We start from the raw sequence: 19,367 nt of genomic DNA on the forward strand, positions 1-19,367 counted from the left end.
TTAAGGCTGTGCATCAGGCACTGTACCAGGTGCCAAGCTCTGACAGACACCATGAGGCAAGTGGACAGCGTAATGGGGGCTGTAACCAGGCCAGGTGAGTTGGAGGGGAGAAGGAGGAGAGGAGAAGAAGGGGAGAGGGGGCTGTTCCAGACAGAAGGAAGAGGATGTGCGCAAGTGTGGGAGCACTAATGCTTTTGTGCTGGGAGTCACAGAATGAGCCTGTGACAGAGCCAGGGCTGGAAGAGGGCACAAAGAGTCATGCTGCTTGAGCCTCCACTGCTACTGACCTTCTGACATCCAGAGAGTCTGTGTGGCCTCCACTACCCTGGAGCTTCACTGCACTTGACTGAGGCCAGGAAATCAGGTGACTGATGATGGTGCCCCAAGGAACAATATATGAGTAGGGTTCACATTTTAAAGGCCCATGGGTACAGAGTTGCTGCAGAGATGTGAGCCAAATTTGGCCTTCATTTTGAAATGTTAGTGAATAGCTAATATTTCTCCAGGCGGCTGGAAGGAAAAGGAAACCTATAAGAAATATAAGTCTCAGGAAATAACGTTGGCTTGGCTCTCCTTTCCTTGTCATATAAATCTGTCTAAGCATGACCACAGCACTTTTCAAGTTTTTTTTGTCATCTATTTTAAGTGTAGAGCACAGGAAAAGGGTTGGAATCCCTAGCACTACATTTTTGGAGAGAACAAAACTAGATGAGGAATGTTCTATGAAGCACACTCCAAATGAACCCATGGTGGGTACATTTTCATTCCTATGTTTTGTTCAAATGTGGAGCAAACAAGGAGTGCTTCCCTTTGATTAAATATGACTACACGCTGATGCTGTGATATCCCAGAGAAAGCAGCCCTGGGTTCTGTGTGCAGTCCTCAAGCCTGTGCTGTGTGACCTGGTGGCAGGGCCAGATTTTGTCCTATATTAAGAGGATTCAGTAGGCAGAGCAAGGCTGAGGCCCTTGGGCAAACAGGCTACAAACAGCGTGCTTTCGACACCAGCTCAGTCTGCCAGGCCCTCCCTGCCCCAAGGCCACAGTGCCACCCAAACACCTGGGCCTCAGCCAGCTCTAGCTCTTGACCAATCTTGGACAAATGATTTGATCACGATAGGCTTCAGTGTCCCCATGCATAAAATGGAGACAATGGCCCTACCCTAGAGTACTGTTGTATGCCACGAGACAGCAACATCAAGTCCCTGCATGGGGTCTGGTGTAGTAGGTGCTGCTCCGAGAGGCCAGAGGGTAGCAAAGGCCTGGACCACATGCCCTGGTCAGAGGGGGTAGGCGAGCATTCAGCCTTGTGATCAGCGTCCAGGAATAGCGAATGAAGTCTCATGCGTGCTGTCCTTTTAGAACTACATTAAATAGCTCAGTGGCTGGGGCAGTGACGTAAAGAAAATGAGTGAATACCCTGGTTCTCTGTGCCTGTGAAGAGCTCACAGCTGAAAGTGCCTTCACACATGATTTTTGTTCTTTCCTCCTAGCACCAGGATCTGGTTGGCTGAATGGGGTTATGGCCTCCGATTTAAGGTAAGTCAGAGTGGCTCAGGTTCACAGTTCACAAAGATGGGAAGTAGGGTCGTGGGAGGCCGAGTGGAGAGCTTCAGGTCTTTTGCCTCTTAGCCTAGGCTGGGCTGCATGGGGGCTCTGTCCGTTAGCCAGATCGCAGCCAGCTGGCAGGAGACCTGGTCTGTGAAATGGACAAAGAGGCATGGACTGGCTCTTCACAAGTAGTTGGTTTGGTTTCAACATTTAACCTAACTGAGTTATAATTACTTCATAAGCATTGCCGTACCGAGTGCTGCCTCTAAGGGGGAGGGGAGCGGTGGGTGGAGGGCAGCACTGAAACTCAACCCAAAGGCCATGGAGAATTACAGGCAGAGGAGGCAAGGCTGAGGAATCTGCTCAGAATTTGCAGTTTAGGTGGATGTCCCAGAATGACAGGATGCAAATGGCTGGGCTCCGACGCTGGCTGACAAGGGCAGAGGGGAGCTGCATTCTGTAGGCCACTGGGGGACATGGTGTGGCAGCGGGCTGGCCACTCACTTGCCTGGGAGCCATCCCAGGGAAAGGAGTTGGATGGAGTCGGGAGGGCCAGGCTGCTCCAGCTGACGGGGAGCACATTAACCTTTCAACAGCAGCAGGGAGCACATAGGGCTCCAAAATGCAGTCATAAAAGGCCAGCCAGCCAGCTTGGCCTATGCTGGCCTAAGGCTGCCTGGGAGTGGGGTGGTCAGATTTAGCAGCCCATGGGGAGGCTAGCTGGGGAGAGGAGGGGAGGAGGGAAGGAGGGGAGGGGTAAGTCCCTGTGCCCAGGGTTAGCAGCTGGACAGGCCCCTCGCTCCAGCTGGCTCTGCAAATCTGAAGAGTGAAATGGCCCAGGAACGGTCTGGGAGGAATTTACTTGGGGCGGGGGGGGGGGGGGGCGGTGATGTGGAGAAGATGGAGGGATGGGACGTGCTGGCCTGAAAGGCTCTTAAAGCACAGAAAGAAGGCTCCTGGCTTTGGCTTGTTTTCTCCATTAAAGGGAGGTTTAAACAAAACAAAAAACAATGGTGAGGTCACAATTTAAAAAACTTCCACCAAAAGCAGCTATGTAGTTTGGTTTTAAAGGAAACGAAACAATTAAAACAAAACACAATGGCCCTAATCTATGGACTGGCTTTAAAACCCCTGAGCCACCACAGATGTTTCTGCAGCTGGCTCTCTACTTACTAAAGGCATAGACACGAGTGATGTATCTGAAGACAATGACATCAGTGTGTTGAGAAATGCATGTGTGTTAAAAATGCATCTTTTTTGAATTTTTTTTCTGTAAAAATATATTATTTATTGCCTTTAGGTTTCTTTTATGTTCAGTTCATTTTCCCTGGTGGGGTCAGTGAGAATGGTGACCACATGCACAAAATTTAAGAAGTGGGAGGGGCAAGACAATAGATTATCTTCACATGTAATCAGTTAAAATATCTATCAGAGCTGACTACTAGTTCACTAATAATCAGCACATTCAGTGCAGGACAGTGAGTGCTTAATTTAATTTAAGTAGTTATTCAAGAATGTGTAAGTGTAATTCCACTTCAAGGAGTAAACAACAATGACAAATGTTGAAAACTATGCTAATTAAACAACAGTTTTATTTCTCTTAATTTCAACTTTGAGATGTTACTGAATAAATTTGAAATTTTTTGGATTCATTAAAAATTAAATGAAGAACAAACATTAGACACATAATGTACTGTTGTTCTTGGTCTAGAAGTGACAAAAAGAGTATGACATAGTGACAAAGGCTTTCGATAAAAGTAACTTAGAGTTCTGTTATTTAAATATTTAATTTCCAGTAACTTTATCAACTTAGTCTGAGAGTATGACTCCAGAAGAAGGCACCACTGCGTAGATGACAATGTGTCAAAGCAGTAATTTAAAGTATGGTCCTAATTGTTATGCCATGCCTTCTGCGGGGTTCCCTATTCCCAAAGCTGCTTAACTCAGGGGGTGTAGACATTAGCTCACAGACACCTGGCTACAAGAGCAGGGGAAGGGTGAGGGGGTCTCCCCAACGCAGGTGATCAGGGTCATTTGTGTGAGGTCTTCTCTACTAGCAGAGAAGAAAGGAAGGAATCTCCAGACCAGAACTCCAGCACCTCAAATCTGTGAGAGGAAACTGCTTCCCAGTCTAGACATATAAGAAAGGGGCCATCCTGAAGACTTTGGAATATTAATATGTGCAGAGATATATTGTTTTTTTTCTCTTTTTTAATCCTCACCTGAGGACAATTTTTCACTGCTTTCAGAGAGGGAGAAAGGGAGAGAAACATTGATGTGAGCGAGGAACATTGTTTGTTTGTTTCCTGTATGCTCCTGGACTGGGGGAGTGAACCCTTAACCTAGGTACGTGCTCTGGCCTGGAACTGAACCCACAACCTTTTGGTTACAGGATTATGCTCCATTCAACTGAGCCACACTGACCAGGGCTACATTGTTCTTAAAACTTTTTATTGTGGAGATATACTGATATATATAATATATAACATGTATCAGAATATTCACCATTTTAACCATCTGCGAGTGTATGTACAATTCCCATTGTCATGCAGTCATTCACCACTATCATTTTTTAAAGAGTTCAAACCCTTTTAAGTCTGCCCTAGCTTGAGTCACCCCATTTGTTCCTGAAGGCTTGTGGCAATTGTGGGCTCTAATTAAAGGGTTAAAACTTGCTTTCACCCAGAGACCCCTCCTGCTGTGTCTTCCCTGGCCAGACATCAGGGCCACATTAATCCTCAGGCATTCCCAAACACACTAAATGATCTTAAAGGGCAATTAGTGGCTTCATACAACTTATTTATTTACTCGGAAAGTCTGTAACAGTTTCTTCCAGGCTGCACTATTCTATTGTGTAAAATGCAAGTTTGGGACCTTTTAAATGTGTGTTATTTACCTGATAGAACTTTAATGGCTTCTCAGGAGCTATTCAGTTTTATTGTGGAAGTTAGTGCTAGGGGGTTTTTTAAAAAGCTGATTTTTAGACCTGATAACCTGCATTTGTTCATGATGTTAATGTGGTCTATTAAGCCAACAGCCACCAAAGGGTAGTGAGGAACACTTATGTGGCCTCTCCAGAAGGGGCTATGAGGCCAAGGGTGTCCGTCCACTTTTGTGATATAGTCGGGTCTTGTCAGCCCATTAGAGGACAGTGCTGTCATTCAGCATTCTTCTCTCTTCTCATAGCCCGCAAACAGCCCTCTATCTGAGATCGCATATTATTTGAGAATTCCTGTTTGCTTTTGTAATATGATTATTTACTTTGAAATAACAAAACAAAAACAGTCGTTGGTGATCAGCTGGACAAGGTGTCAGGAAATGTCCCAGGATGACTTTTTTAAGAGTGAAACAAGACGATGATTTGGAAGAGACAGCCTACAGCCACCTCACAGGCATATGTGAGCCTCACTGAGGACCTGAAGACCAACATGTTGGCTCACAGGAGAGAACAGGCTAGATGAGAACATATTACAAGGTAGGGATGGAATGAGCAATAGTAAAGGATAGTTCTTGGGATATATTGATATTATTTTTCTATAATGCTGGCATGAAAACATGCCCCATACATATTCATGGCTTCATATATGTAATCCATACATACTCTAGTATTTTTCATCTGGTTTTTAAGCTTCTTGGTAGGACTTAAAGGGTATCTCATGGTATCTTGGGGAATGACTTCTTAGTGTTGCAATAGAGTAATTACTATCATGTGGCTAGATTAACAGAGCCTTTCTTTTACTTATCACATTATTTAATCTGTCCATAAACCTAACAAGGGGGACACTCTTATCATCCTGTTTACTCAACTGAGAAAGTTCAGTTTTGGATGGGTGACTACTTTGCCCAAAGCAAATTCCAGCCCAAGTTTAAGGCTTCAAAATCCCTTGCCTGCTTCATGATGTCTAGGCGGGAGCTGGTATGTTTTTCCTCCTTACAAGAGAGCAGAGATGAGTGGCCTAATTTGGATTCTTGGTCTTTCTTGTTGGAAAGGCATTTGGCAAGTCACTACTGAGCAGTCATTTTGTATACAGGGCAACGTAAAATCCAAGATGTGTATCATGTTCTCTACTCTGTTGAGACATAAATACGTAAAGGGAGCAGAGGGCAGAAACATTTACCCTCTGTGACACAGCAATTACATGAGGTGCTGACAGAACAGGAGCTGCTAGAGTCAGGTAAGTTGGTTATTTAGGGCTTCTGTGGAAGATGAGGCTTGACCTCACACATGGAGGAAGCACTGTGGAGCTTTAGGCAACCCCCACCCCACCATTTTTGAGGGCAGCTGTTGAGAGCTGGCTCCCAGACACCTTTCCCTGCGGTGTCCACACCCTGAATGAAGAAGGGCCTGCTGTTCCTTGCTCATCTCCTCAATCTTGCCCTGCTCGGACCATTCTTTCTGCAGAGAAGGCTGGCCCTTCCCTCCTCCATCCTGGTGACCTGATGCCACTCACCTGTCACATGCCACCTCAAAGGCCTACACCCGCTCCCCTTTCTCTGGGCTCTGAGAGTACTTCAGTGCTATACCTGTACCTCGCCAGTGACATTTATTGCCTATTAATTTTATGGGGTGTGTGTGGACAGTGTTACTGAAGCAGCTAAGAGCACTGACTAAAGTCAGATAGATCATTTCAGGGGCTTTGGGTAAGTTATATATCTATGGAAACCCAGATTCACTAGGATTTTAGAAAGAGTATTTGGAAAATGAAATGAAATGAAACTTCATTGAAAATGTCATCTCTTTCGGGCCTCAATGTTGAATTTCCCCTTCCTGGCTGAGAGGGTGGTTGGGAGGATTAAATAAAGTCACATATGTGAAATGCTCAGCGTAGTCTCTACATATGACTGCTGTACTAATAAGACTGATGACTGTGTGCACACATCCACATTTCATACACACAGTGGTCATGCAGATGTCTACATGTCCTTGACCACTTAGGCTCCTGCACAGTGGGCTCCGTGAGAATGAATTTGTGTGTCTTCCATGGAGATCAGTGTAGGAGCTCAGAACTACAATATGCATCAAGTGAATAAAGGACAAAAAAGAAAGCACGAATAACTGGTGGAGATAAGATGGCAGGGGTATTTTAAGTCCTGTGGACAGTGTGAAACCCGAGGAGGGCTTCGCTCCCTCTTCATGCAGAAAAGCTCTCTATGGAATTACTTTTGGTTATGGATTTCTAATTTAATCCACTCTAATTTAATGGTATAGGGCAATTTTAATCTTTTGAAGGATTTTTTTTTTTGAGACTTTCTTACCTATTTTTGGATGGATTTGTAAAAATAATTCCATTCCTCCCATCCCCTACCTGTGTGGCAGTTAACAGTGTTTCTCAGTCTTATGCCATCTTATAGGCATGGGCCCTGCTTGAACCTTAGTGGTGAACTCTGCCCCCGAGGTGGTCTGCTGCAGCAGTGAACAACCATAGTTTCAGGAAAGTGTGTTCTATTTTATGCCCAAACTTGCCATCATTTAACCACAAAACCTTCATTCATTTGTTCATCATTGTGTCTCCTAACTGCCAGGAAATGTGCTAGGTGCTAAGGATAAAAAGATAACTAAGCCAGAAATGTTATGATTATTATCAGTAGTAGGAACAAAGGAAGTTTTAGTGCAGACCGAGTAAACTCTTTTATCAGAATCTACGTGGCACCAGCCACCTGCCTTTGGCTTCATCCAAGCCTGCTTCATTGCTGAGTGATGAAGGACATGCGAATTATAGTCAGAGGACCTACAGTCTAGTCCCAGCTCTACCACTTGCTACTTTGCAACCTCAAATAAGTCATATCATCTTCTCAGGCTCAGTTTTCTTGTCTGTAAAATGAGTCCTTCCTATCCCACAGGGTTGCTGTCAATGTGACAGTGCTTCTGAACTCTAAAGCTTTAAAAAATTTTATTTACAAGGTATACCTACCAGAAGAACTTCATTATAAAGAGTCCCTTGCATTGGAGAGACCAGAGACTGCTGTGGGTCTCCAGGGTTGACCTACACCCCCCCAGCGTGCCTGCTGGGCATCTTCGAAGTTGGAAATTTAGAACTTTCTTAAAAGTCCTCCCCACCTTGCTCTGGGCACATTTCCAGTCCTGCTCTCCGATGCAGACCAGGCTCACTGGGAGGTAAAACCTCTTCATTTTATGTTATTCTTCACTTAGTTAATTTCATTATATTTCTCCCTGGGAAGAGGACATTTGATGGATGAGATTTATTTGAGAAAGCAAAACAGAGAGCAGCAAATGCACGAGCCAGCACCCCTTTGGATGGTGAAGGCCTGAGGGGAGGCACATGGCTGCCCCGACTCACCCCCGCACCCCTGCTCAGCACAGTACACAGCTAGCTCACAGGAGGTGCTCAATAAATACTTGTGGCATAAATGAATAAATCAATGGTAGTTGTTTGGGTTTCAATATAAATGGATTCTGGACCTGAAATATTGCCAGATGGGCTGACAGGGTACAGTCTGGTGATGTATCTCCAAGGCTATAAAAACGCAGCCATTTCTGCAGTCACAGGCTGACATTTCAGAAGATGATTATATGCACAATTTAACCACACGGCTGTTCGTGCCCTCCAAGTGCCATCGCTTCAACAACTGTTCTCACGTTGGCTTTCTTGTTCATTTCTTTTCTTTTTTTTAAGTCAAGCACAATTTTTCCCCCCAGCTCCTCATATTTCTAGCTGAACATGATTTATTCATATGAAATTAGGCTCCATTTTTATAAAACCCAAGTTACTGCAAATGATGCTTGAGGTTTCACAGCCAGTATGAATTCCTGATCGGCTGCAATAAAGCATCTCTGCTCGCTCTGCAGAGGTTCTGTCTCTCTGAGACAGATGGAGGCAGTCCAAGGGGATGATTAACTTCTGAGTCTTCGCAGTGTCCTCGTGCTCGTCTTGCCCTAGATTTCAAGATTGACCTCCAGCTTCTCTGCAAATGCACAGTTGCTCAGCTTGATAAATCACAGGGATCCTTTTTTTTTTTTTTGATCACAGTTATCTGCTATTTACTACTTAGGAAGGGAAGTTAATCACATCCAGAGGCACTTCATATGCTGCACACACATCCTTCCCTTTCCTCCAGCACTTTGCATATTTTCCACATTCCTGGCAATGCAGCGCTCTCCCAGTGCAGTGTGGCTATACCAGATACACCGTTATAAGTAAGCCTCAGGCCCATGTATCCCTGTTCTCCTTTGCCTCTCTCTGCCCAACCCAACACAACCATCCATAAGAAGAACAGACACTTGAGAGGCACATTATAAGGAGTAAGTAGAAAGCAATGCCCTTTTGCAAATTGAGATTTTCTTAACTGGCTTGTTTACCATAATGAATATTTTGCCCCCTCTTCTTGTCCTGGTCTCCTGATTCTTTTCATTATTTGGGGCATCATTGGACCTCTGGTATCCCAGCTGACACTCAATGGCATAAAGTAAGCAAAACACTCTACAGTTGACAGTAGAAAAGAATGAAAAACAGGCCATCCCACCTCCTCCACGTAATCCTTCTGGTCGCTGCATGGTGGCAAGTGGGTTGGGCTGAAGCCCAGATTTGCTTTGCCACCGTGATGCCACATTGACCTCTGGACACTCTGGCCATTTTGGCTGAATTATAAATGAAGCCCAGCCAGGCAAAAAATCAAGCAAGGCCACAGGTTTTCTTTGGGGTTGATGACAGATGACTTTTAAATTTAGGTAATGAAATATATCCTAGTTTTAATTTATCAAGGTTGTGTATTGGCTATCATGGACTCACTAAACTTTAAAGCATACAGTCTTAACTGCCAGATACTGAATTTCTCCTACAATGCCTATTTAAACCAGGACACTGGAGAAGTGAAAAGACATACAAGATTGGCCTTCAGAAGACATCTGGATACTCTCCTCTGACACCGCGAAGGGGTGAGCCTCCTATCGTCCCCAGAAAGGAAAGGAAAATGCCACCCCCTTGCCTTATAACTAGTCTCATTAGATGCAGTTTCAAAGACTTGGAGGCAGGCTTTCTTCTGGGAGGCAGAGAACAACAACAGGGTTTCTGTGCTGTAAACTCAACATCCACACCCCAAGTCAACCAAGTCCTATTTTACCATCAAGTTGCACATCTTTAAACAAAACAGCTCTAACTCCTGTATCAAACGTCCTTGTGTCCACTGGGTACTCCAGGCAGTTGCATGGCTACATGGAAGTGAGATGGGCCCAGAGCTGAGCACACCAGCAGGGTGCTGAAACGAGGGGCCTGTGCGGGCCTGAATTCAGCCAGCCTGGGCTGTTCTGGTCAACTCCAGAAGGGGTACATGTCAACACTAAAAAGTTTTTTTATTTTTCTAGGGTAAAAGTAAAAAAGCTGCCTATGGGATTTTATATAAAGAGGTATAACATGCTGAAAAATAATAGTTTAGGAACTAGAATAATTTGTGTAAATGAATGTATACTAGATGAATATGAGGTTATACATAGCCAGAGATATTGGGATTAGATCTCCACCTTGGGTAGGTCAGAACCTGAAGTGAATTTTTACTCAGTTTCATCCACCTTGAGGTGGTTCGGTTCCTCTTATAGACGGAATACTAGGCAACTCATACAGTGGTCTGACTAGGAGTCACACCAATCATTTTCTGGAAAATACTGGTTTATTCAACAGACTAAGTAAGGTGATAGAAAATGACTTCTGTCCCTGCATAAGTTAATATTCTCTAATTTAAGAAACTAGAAAAATATAAATCCAATTAATTTAGTGTGTTTTTTAAGTTCTTATTTTGAAGGAGGGTTTTAAATTGTACATCCAAATGATTACAGATGCTTCTCACTTTTGGAAATTATTCATGTGGCCCTGGACCAGCACTAAACAAAGTAGGAAAAGCACAGAGAAGATAGCTCTAACCACTGCATTATGAGAAGAGCAAAGTCACCTCATTACTTTGAAGTGAGCCAAGCTCCCCCAATAGAACAGAAAAACTGTCATACTTAAGGGGGGAAATGCTTTACTACATTTGAAGATAGAGAAATGCATAAGAAGAGTAATGACAATGGGACATTTCTCTGTCTCTAGGGGATGGACCTTTTTCTCACAGTGTTGTTCACTCCGCAGGGCCTAAGATGCTAACTTACTAGTTCACTGACTACTGGGCTTGACCAGGGAGGAATTGGAGAGAATGTTAGAAGAAAGTCAAAGGGAATAGCGTTGCTCGTCATGAAAGTCCATGCATATTTTCTACCCAGGACAGGGTTATGTATCTTTTGGGAAAAAGCCTCAGAATGTATCTGTCAATCCTAGTTCCTATTTCTGATTGTATTTTGCAACCAGGTCTTCAAAGGGGGTCCATACTTCCCTAAAATAGGTTTTGATTCATTCCACCAGAGGTTATGACAACTTGCATCTATACATGTGGCTTTACTGAAATATAATTTATATGGCATGAAGTTTACCCACTTGACATATGAGATTCAATGATTTTTAGCATAGTTACAAGGTTGGGAAACCATTGCCACAATCTAATTTTACAACATTTTCAATATCCTGAAAAGGAACCTTGTAACCACTGGCAATTGTAAACTGAGGGCTTTCTTTTGCTTCTCAGTGTGTTTTGTTGAAGGAATCACTTATTTAAGAAACCAAAGTACTGTGTCAGATTTTAAACGTTTAGTCCAGAGTCTTTCCTCCTACCAACAGACTCAGAAGCACTGTAGTCATCAACCTTTGTGAGAACCCCAGTAGCAATTGCAGAAAGTCATGTGGCAGCCACTCTGAGCACGCACGCTTGCGCTACCTGGGGCAGGCTTTTCACTTGAAATAAACATACTTGGGTTCAGCCTGCCACCAAAGAGAAAACACTCTTCACCCATGTGCAGAGGTAATTTGCCCAAGTGACAGCTTTTACCTTGGAGAGGCTGAACTGATCTTGTATACACAATTATTGCTCATTTCACAAAAAAAGAACTGGTAAGGGAGGGTGGTGACAGTTCACGAGGTAACACCGAGGGGCCCACCAGCCAGGGAACCACTAGCCAGCTAGGGGAAGAACACTGAAAGCTGCTTCTGATACAGTAAGAACCTCAGTTGTGGAAACAGGGACTTCATCTTTTTTTAAAAAAATCCTCACCTGAGGACATGCTCATTGATTTCAGAGGGAAGGGAAGGAGAGAGAGAGGGGTAGAAACATCGATGTGAGAGAGAGAAACATTGACTGGTTGCTCCTCGCACATGCCCCCAACCAGGGACCAAACTAGCAACCCAGGCATGTGTTCTGACTGGGAATCAAACCTGTGACCTTTGAGTTTATAGGACGGTGCTCCAACCAACTGAGTCACATGGGCCAGGGTGGAGGATTTCCTCTTTACTTCCTGGTAATTCTTTAAGAAACACACACACACACACACACACATGCACACAAGCGTGCACCCAACCTTAGTAAGTGAAAAAAACAAACAAACAAAAAACCCAGCCAAAATAAAAAAGGGCCTGATCTATTCTAGAAGGTAACTATAGATCCCTGTTCAACTATTTTTATACAGCAAAGCTGGATGTGAAATACAGTTTGAGTGTGTTACTTGATTAGGCTTATAGATCTTATTCAATAATACAAGTCAGGAAAATCAGCCGAAGCATGGAGTTAAAAGTCAGGCACTCAGGACTGTGAACTGGGTAACATGCATAAAGTATTTCAAGAGAGAATCTCATCAAAAGACAGATAGCTCCTGGGGAAATGATATGGAAAAAGTCTGAAGAAAGCATCTCAAAATAAATGAAGTACTTATTGCTGAAAAATGAGCTTAGATCTCAACCAATACCAGAGTTCAGAATTTACTGCGCCATTCAGGCCTTTTCCTCCAGTTCCTTGTCTCTTGTTTCATTGAACAACAAGGGACTCTCCACACTTTCTGTGAAATACAACAAGGAGATTTTTGCAGTAATAAACTCCACACGGGCATGACAAATCCAAGCATGCAAAACGTTTAACATCCCAGTTCCCAGATGCTTGAGGGACAAAATCCGATTATGAATTATATCCCACAATAAATAGGGCTCAATGTTTCATAAAGCAATTTATAGTTCATAAAAATGACAAAACATACCTGTCAGACAGAGCGTGGAGAGCAGTTCTCTGGGCTGCCTGCTGGAAGAAAGGGCAGAGATGTTTATTTAAAATTCAGACTTTTAAATTATGTGCTCAATCAACACTCAAAAAAAGGCCCATGTCACACACATTTTTGCCATGTGGCCAAATATTAAACTATTAGCAACACAGTAAGAGCTCTGTCATGTTATGAAATGAACATTCCTGAACAGTTAACTAAACCCTTGCAGTGCCTCCCTGTCACCAGGGGGCGAGCTTGGGGAGGTGGGAGGTACTCAGGAGACACCCCGTCCCCTGCCCTAGAATCAGAACAATTTCATTTGTACTCCCTGAAATCACTTTTCTACTTTCCTGCAAGAAAAAAAAAGATCTGTTTTGGTTCCTTTATAGCATCTCTCCAAATGAAAGTGTAATTGTGACCCAATTTTCAGATTTATTGAAAAAGTTACCACAATTGTAAATTGGAACACTGACTGGAAATGTGATGATATATTATGAGATTTTGGATTTTTTTAGGCAATGATTTTGTGGCAATTTTAAAAAGAGTCTTTAGAGATTCATATCAAAATATTTATGGGTACAATTCTATGATTTTGGAATTTGCCTTAAAATAATATATTTGGAGGAAAGGGAGACTGAGTAGGCATATAAATGAAACAATGCCCTTGGACTGATAACTGTTGAAACAGGGTGATGATGAACACATCATTGGGCATTGTTATATTGTTCTACACATTTTTATGTGTTTGAAAATTTTCATAAAACAAAAAATAAAAAGTAAAAAGAAAATAAAAGGCCTCCATTGCTCCATCAGATTTCCCCGGTGTTGTACTCACTTTCCTTCTGTCTGTGTAGTCTATTTTTTTGTCCATTTGCCTTCTGTGGCTGAGTACTCTGAGACTTCAGAAGGCAGAGGGCACACTCTGTTCTATGTCTCAGAAGTGATTACTAGGAGGGGAGCGATGCATGGCCTGTGAGACTGAGACTTACGTGGGGTGTGCCAAGAAATACGTGCATAGAGCTTGTTTTCATTTTGCCCACTACACATGTCAAGTTTACTATTTACCAAGGACACCAAAATGTTTCCCATGCTATTCCTCATTACATTTTGATAGCAGACAAAACAGAGAGAATCTTCAGATTAGAAAAACATGACCCAGCAGAATCATGATTCTTATTGCAGAAATGAAATTTACCTCTGGGGATAAATGCATGTCTTGGATCATTCAATCAGTCCAACACTTGCTGAATTCCTACCACATGGAGACTATCACAGAGACTATGGTTCCAGGAGGGATAAAGGAAAAGCAGAGGAAGCAGTCATAGTCTTGGAGAAGCTAAATCCCTAGGCAGAAAGTCATGATAGAGGTCCAGGGATGATTTGAAGAAACTTATGAATTAATATGCAAATAAAAAATGGAGGTAGGTGCAGATATGAGTGATAACTAATGGCTAGTGGACCATCAGTTTCTCAATCAGCGCCTGGGACTGTTAGCAGGTGCTCAGTAAACATCTGATGAGTAAATGTTGAATGAATCAATAAATTAGGGAATCCTTCCCACGAACATTTGAGCAAAACTTTAAAGACAGGAGGGATGTGTTCAGGGGAAAAGAGGCATTGGTGGTACTGGACTACAAAGTAGAGTAAGGGCTTAGCCAGGCCTCTGTGTCATTCTCAACTGGGGCACCCCTTCTCCAAATCCCAAGTGTGTCTGGAATTGAGTAGGGGTGTTTCTGTGTTAATAGTGAGGGGGATCTCTATTGGCAATTAATGCCTGGGGCCAGGGATGCTAAAGCCTTTTGAAGATCAAAAAGGTTCCCTGCACCAGAGGAGTGGTCCCTTTAAAATGACAAGGGTGTTTCTGTGGAGAACACTGCAGCAAAGAAATGAAAGAAACCTGACAGAAGTGGCATAGGGAACATGAGCTTCTGGGCCTGGCAAATGGAACTGAAACTAAATTAATAACAGGAATGTCAACAATTTCCACAAGCGACATAGCCACACTGATTCGGGAAAAAACATAAAATCTGTTGAACTTGGCATTGAAAGGCTTCCATTCTGGGAGAGGTTTTACCATTCATTTATGTTATGGGCCTCAAGTGTCAGCTTCCAAACTGTTCTTTCTGCCCTAAATGGGATGATGAGGGAGCTAGTCAGCCAATGTCCAGGCTACTGTGACAATCTATGGGGTTGCCGGCCCCTCCTTCTTCCCTGGATTCCAGTGAATTAAGGCCCAAATGCCCTGGCTTTCCTATGTCATATAATTCATTCAAGGAGGGAAAATTTATCCACAGAGCTATCTCTTGATGAGAACACCTTAGGCAGCAGAATGAGGCAGTAGAATGAGGCAGGGAAAAGAGGTGAAAAGCCTGGAGAAGACTTGGAGACCAGGAGCCCCTCTCACAGTTCAGAGGATGGGCACTCCTTCTCTCTCCTCTCGCTCCTCCATCTGTGCTCTCCTCGAGGGACAGCCCAGGAGCGTTCACAAAAAGCACCCAGTAGGTGATGGGCAGCCATCTCGGTCCCCAGGTTTTGTCTTCTAAAGGGTTCTCTTACCACTCAGCAAGGTGGCTTTCATATTTGGCAGCTACACTTGAAAAGAACTTAACTCTCTACTTCTGGCTCTGTTTGGCTAAATATACAAAAAGTATTTTGAACTTCCCAAAGGAAAGATGGCATGCATTATTAATTCAGTCTCAGCGGAAGGGACTGGAGAATGACTCTTCCTGGAAACAAAAATCATAAGAGATGTGACTGAAAAGTTCAACAGACATCTCTAACAAGGCATATGGATTTCCACCTAGCCAGGGCTGTCAATATTTTAAGTCTATTGACTTTTTTCTCTCCTGACTCCGAATATTTCCTGCTGACTTTTGTGATAAGGGAACACAGTGCTTGTTGGTGTGCAGCTTATAAGAAAATTATTTAAAAAGCAAAAGTGAAAACAAACAAAAACCAAGAAACTCAGCTGCTGGGCCATCACTGGAGTGCCGCAGCCCAGGTGGTGGCACTTGCTGAGGATAACTGCCCAGGACTGCGGTTGGCCACGTCCTCGAAGAGAAGCTGAGCTGGAAGCCTAGAGCAGAGGCTGCTTTCCTTTAGCAGATGGATGTGATGCTGGGACCAGAAGGTTCTTGTGGGCTTAGATATTGGGCATCCCACTAGTCACTAAACAATGGCTTTCTGTGACCCTCATTCTTCTACCTGTCCACATGATGTATGTTTCCACACACTTAACAATGTGGTGCCAGCACCATCAACTGCCTGCACCACAATTTTTAATGCTTGATTTTGACTGTACTATTTAATTTGCAGTTATTTTACATAATTAAAAACTTTATAGAGGACGGTTCATCGTCCATCAAGAAAGGAGATAAGAATATGTTCAAGTTTTAAACAATATCTTAAAAAAGCTTTATGGCATTAAATTAAAATTGCATGTCATGTACCAAAGCAAAAACTGACAATTTTTTTCACTGCTCTTCTTTTAAATATACTTTGGCTTTTGGACACTACTTTCTTTTGCTATTGAAAATTAATAAAATAAATAAACATTGGAATTAAATTGCAGAGAAAAAATTACTTAGGTGACTCATAATTGAAGCCTGAAAAATGACTCAGAGCAAACTAGATGAATCGCTCAATTTTCTTCTTTCAAGGATTGTCTGTTACAGCAACCATATTTCTCTTTTCCTAAATCATCATCTCCTCTAGTAGCTTTGCTCTCATCCAGTTCTCAGCAAAATAGGTTGAGAGGAATAAGGGAATGCTTCACTGATCTTTCCTGAGTTCATTACTCATTCATGAATGACTCTGAAGTGTTAACTCTATAAAGCAAAACAAGTTTTCTGCCAGAAATAATCACTTTCCCAGTTCTCTTCAAGAGATAACATCTTTTCTCTGTATTATAGCAAGCTTGGTGCTTGGGAACATAATCAGAAATTCAGGTTTCAATATATACTCAATAAATTACTAGTCAAAATCTGTAATTGAAGGGAAATCAAAGAAGAAATTAAGTGCCTTTATTGTAATTGGGTGAAGCATAGGACAAGTTCAAGGATAGTGGAGTGGGGAGGAGAGGAACGGGAAGAGGCTAAAATTCAGAGAGGTACCAGGATGATCTGGTTTCTTTCTTACTTGACAGAAACAGAACTAACATGTGGACAGCCCCATAATTTAGTCTGAAGGTCCTATATGTTCAGGTAACAGGCTTGGCTTGGGTGGCAATCAAAATAGAGAGAGCACTCACCATATTGTACTCAGGGTCTAGAGGTGAGTCAGATATAAAAAGTTAAACATACACAAACAATCTAGATTTCAAGGGCTATGACTGAAGAGGAGAGGGTACTATGAAGGAAAATATGAAGGGTGACTCACTTGGAATGAGTGGTTGAGGAAGGCTCATTAAATAAGTGATAACTAAGATGACTCCTGAGGGATGAAGTCACTGAATCAGAGAAGTGATGGTGGGTGGGGAAGAAAAAGCTCCAGGCAGGCCTGGATCCTTGCTCAGTTGAAGAACTACAAGGAGGTCACTGTGAGGGAACTCAGTGAGTGGTGGGGACAGTGGCAGATCCCAAGGGCTTTGGGGGTCAAGTTAAGAATTTTGGGTACGCTCCACAGGGTGATGAGAAGTGACTAAATAATTTACATCAGGGGAAGCTGGGTAAAGGATGTACTGGACCTGTCTGTACATTCTTTGCACCTTCCGATGAATCTATAATTAAAAAAAAAAAAAGAGTAGGCAGTGGTTTACATTTTTCAAATCACTCTGGCTTCTGTGTGGTGAATGGATTTGGGTAGGAAGGGACAATGTTTAAGGTTGTTGCAATTAATCCAGGCAATTTCCTTCTACCTCTATTAACACATTTTGTTTTATTGATTTAACTTCTGTGCTGTTGTTTTTCATTTGAGTCCTAGTTGATGAGTCTTTTAACTTTTTATGCTGTGATCTTCTATTTGGTGTTCAACAAATTTAGTACTATTTGCAAAACAAAGGAAAGAGTCTTGTTTCTCTATTTTTTTCCTCTGTAATAATATGTACATTGAATTCTCAGATTCCTAGAAGTGCTGTCCATGAAGCACTTCGTTCAGCAGACTCTGTTCTCTACAGGGGTCAGGCAGAGTCAGAGATGACACTATGTCATCCAAATAGAAACATTTTGGGGAGTGAAAGGGCACGCTAACCAGTTGGGAGTTAGGGATTGTTAGGGACAATAGGAGAAAACTGCTTTTCTGAGCACTGGGCTGTATGGCTGCTCTAATAAAGAAGATTCTGTACAAATACAAATAAGGTCAGGATGAGAAGACAATTTCAGGGGCAGAGGAGCTTGTCAATAAACAAAGCAAAGAGCTCTGAATGGGGTCAGCAGCAGACAGATCACTTCGATTCTTGGTGTCTCTGTAAGTCAAACCAATGTTTCTGTCATTTTCAGTTCTTTCCAGCTGCTCCTCCTAGTTAGATTCTGTCTTGACTGCCTTGGGGTAAGTGTTCCTTGATCATACAAGCTTTTGTTGACCCTCCTTTCTCTGAACTCCTAGTCTAGAACCTGGATGAGCACTGGCTTCTCTTCTTTCTTGAAAAGTTTGTGGTCTGTTTCATGAGAATTGTAGCCTTGGCTCCTCAAGGTCCTGGAAGATCACTGAAGGCAGAGAACCTAGCTCATCCTCTGACCCCACCAGAAAGAGCTTCCTCATGATTGACAACGCTTATAGTGAATCAGCTACCTGTAAATCAACAGGTAGGATGTTCTATGGATGACGAACTACTCCTCTTGGGTTGACCAAAAAGTTCATTTTTTTTTTTTTCTGTAAGATGGCCCTAGTAGTGCTTAGTTGCCTTTAACTTCACTTGAAACAATTTCGTTAGATTGTATTATGACAGCTGTCATATCTGCATGTGTTTAAAAACAAACAATCAGAATTGGTGAATTTTTGTGCAGCCATTTTAATATTGAAGATGGAAGAAAATATGCAAGATTTTTGGCATATTATGTTTTATTGCCAGTTTTTCAAGAAAGGTAAAAACGCAACTGCAATGCAAAAAGATTTGTGCAGTGTGTGGAGAATGTGCTGTGACTGATTGAATGTGTTAAAAATGTTTTGCGAAGTTTTGTGCTGCAGGTTTCTCATGGACGATGCTTCATGGTTGGGTAGACCAGTTAATGTTGATACTGATCAAACTGAGACATTACTTGAGAACAATCAATGTCATACCATGCAGGAGATAGGTGACATACTCAAGATATCCAAATAAATAAAGTTATTGGTGAAAATGGTAAATGTGTCTTTAATTTAACAGAAAAAGCCATACAGACTTATTGGCTAACCCAATATTTACCAAGGCTCTAATCTAAGAGGTTTGTTAAAAATATAATTTTTTCCTTAGCTATATATTCTTTCTCTATTTTACTTTCTTTAAAACTAGGGTATACTTTTGGCTTTGGAAAAAGTTTGACTAGTTTTTTGTTTTTTAAACTCTGGGTTGCTTAGATTAGTTTATGTCTCTCAGAAATCCAATAAAGACAGTAACAAATTTATTGAACACCTATTATATCCTATGAAAATGCTGGTTAGGGTCTACAATACCAGATGAGTTTTGCCTGGGTAACATTATCTCATAATCTGTATCCTGTTACCAACTGACTGATTTGGGGGCCTTGTTTGAAGTCAAACGGTCAGTAATAGTCCTAATTTGGCAATTCAGATATTTTGAGAGGGATTAAGAGAGCATTTCAAGTACATTTTAC

At 42.4% G+C, this 19,367-nt stretch overlaps 1 protein-coding gene across 1 annotated transcript in view; it reads right to left on the reverse strand.

The window, feature by feature from the left end:
- The window catches only part of AFF3 (ALF transcription elongation factor 3), a 539,761-nt gene that overhangs the window by 88,818 nt on the left and 431,576 nt on the right, over nt 1-19,367 (reverse strand). The window contains exon 12 of the mRNA XM_054586382.1: nt 12,616-12,656. Coding sequence (XP_054442357.1) covers nt 12,616-12,656 — 41 coding nt within the window. The remainder of the gene's footprint in view (nt 1-12,615; nt 12,657-19,367) is intronic.

This window comes from Pteronotus mesoamericanus, unplaced genomic scaffold (genome assembly GCF_021234165.1).
Source record: "Pteronotus mesoamericanus isolate MK-2021 breed Mesoamerican mustached bat unplaced genomic scaffold, CSHL_Meso_final contig_121, whole genome shotgun sequence".
In the NCBI taxonomy this organism is placed as follows: Eukaryota; Metazoa; Chordata; class Mammalia; order Chiroptera; family Mormoopidae; genus Pteronotus; species Pteronotus mesoamericanus.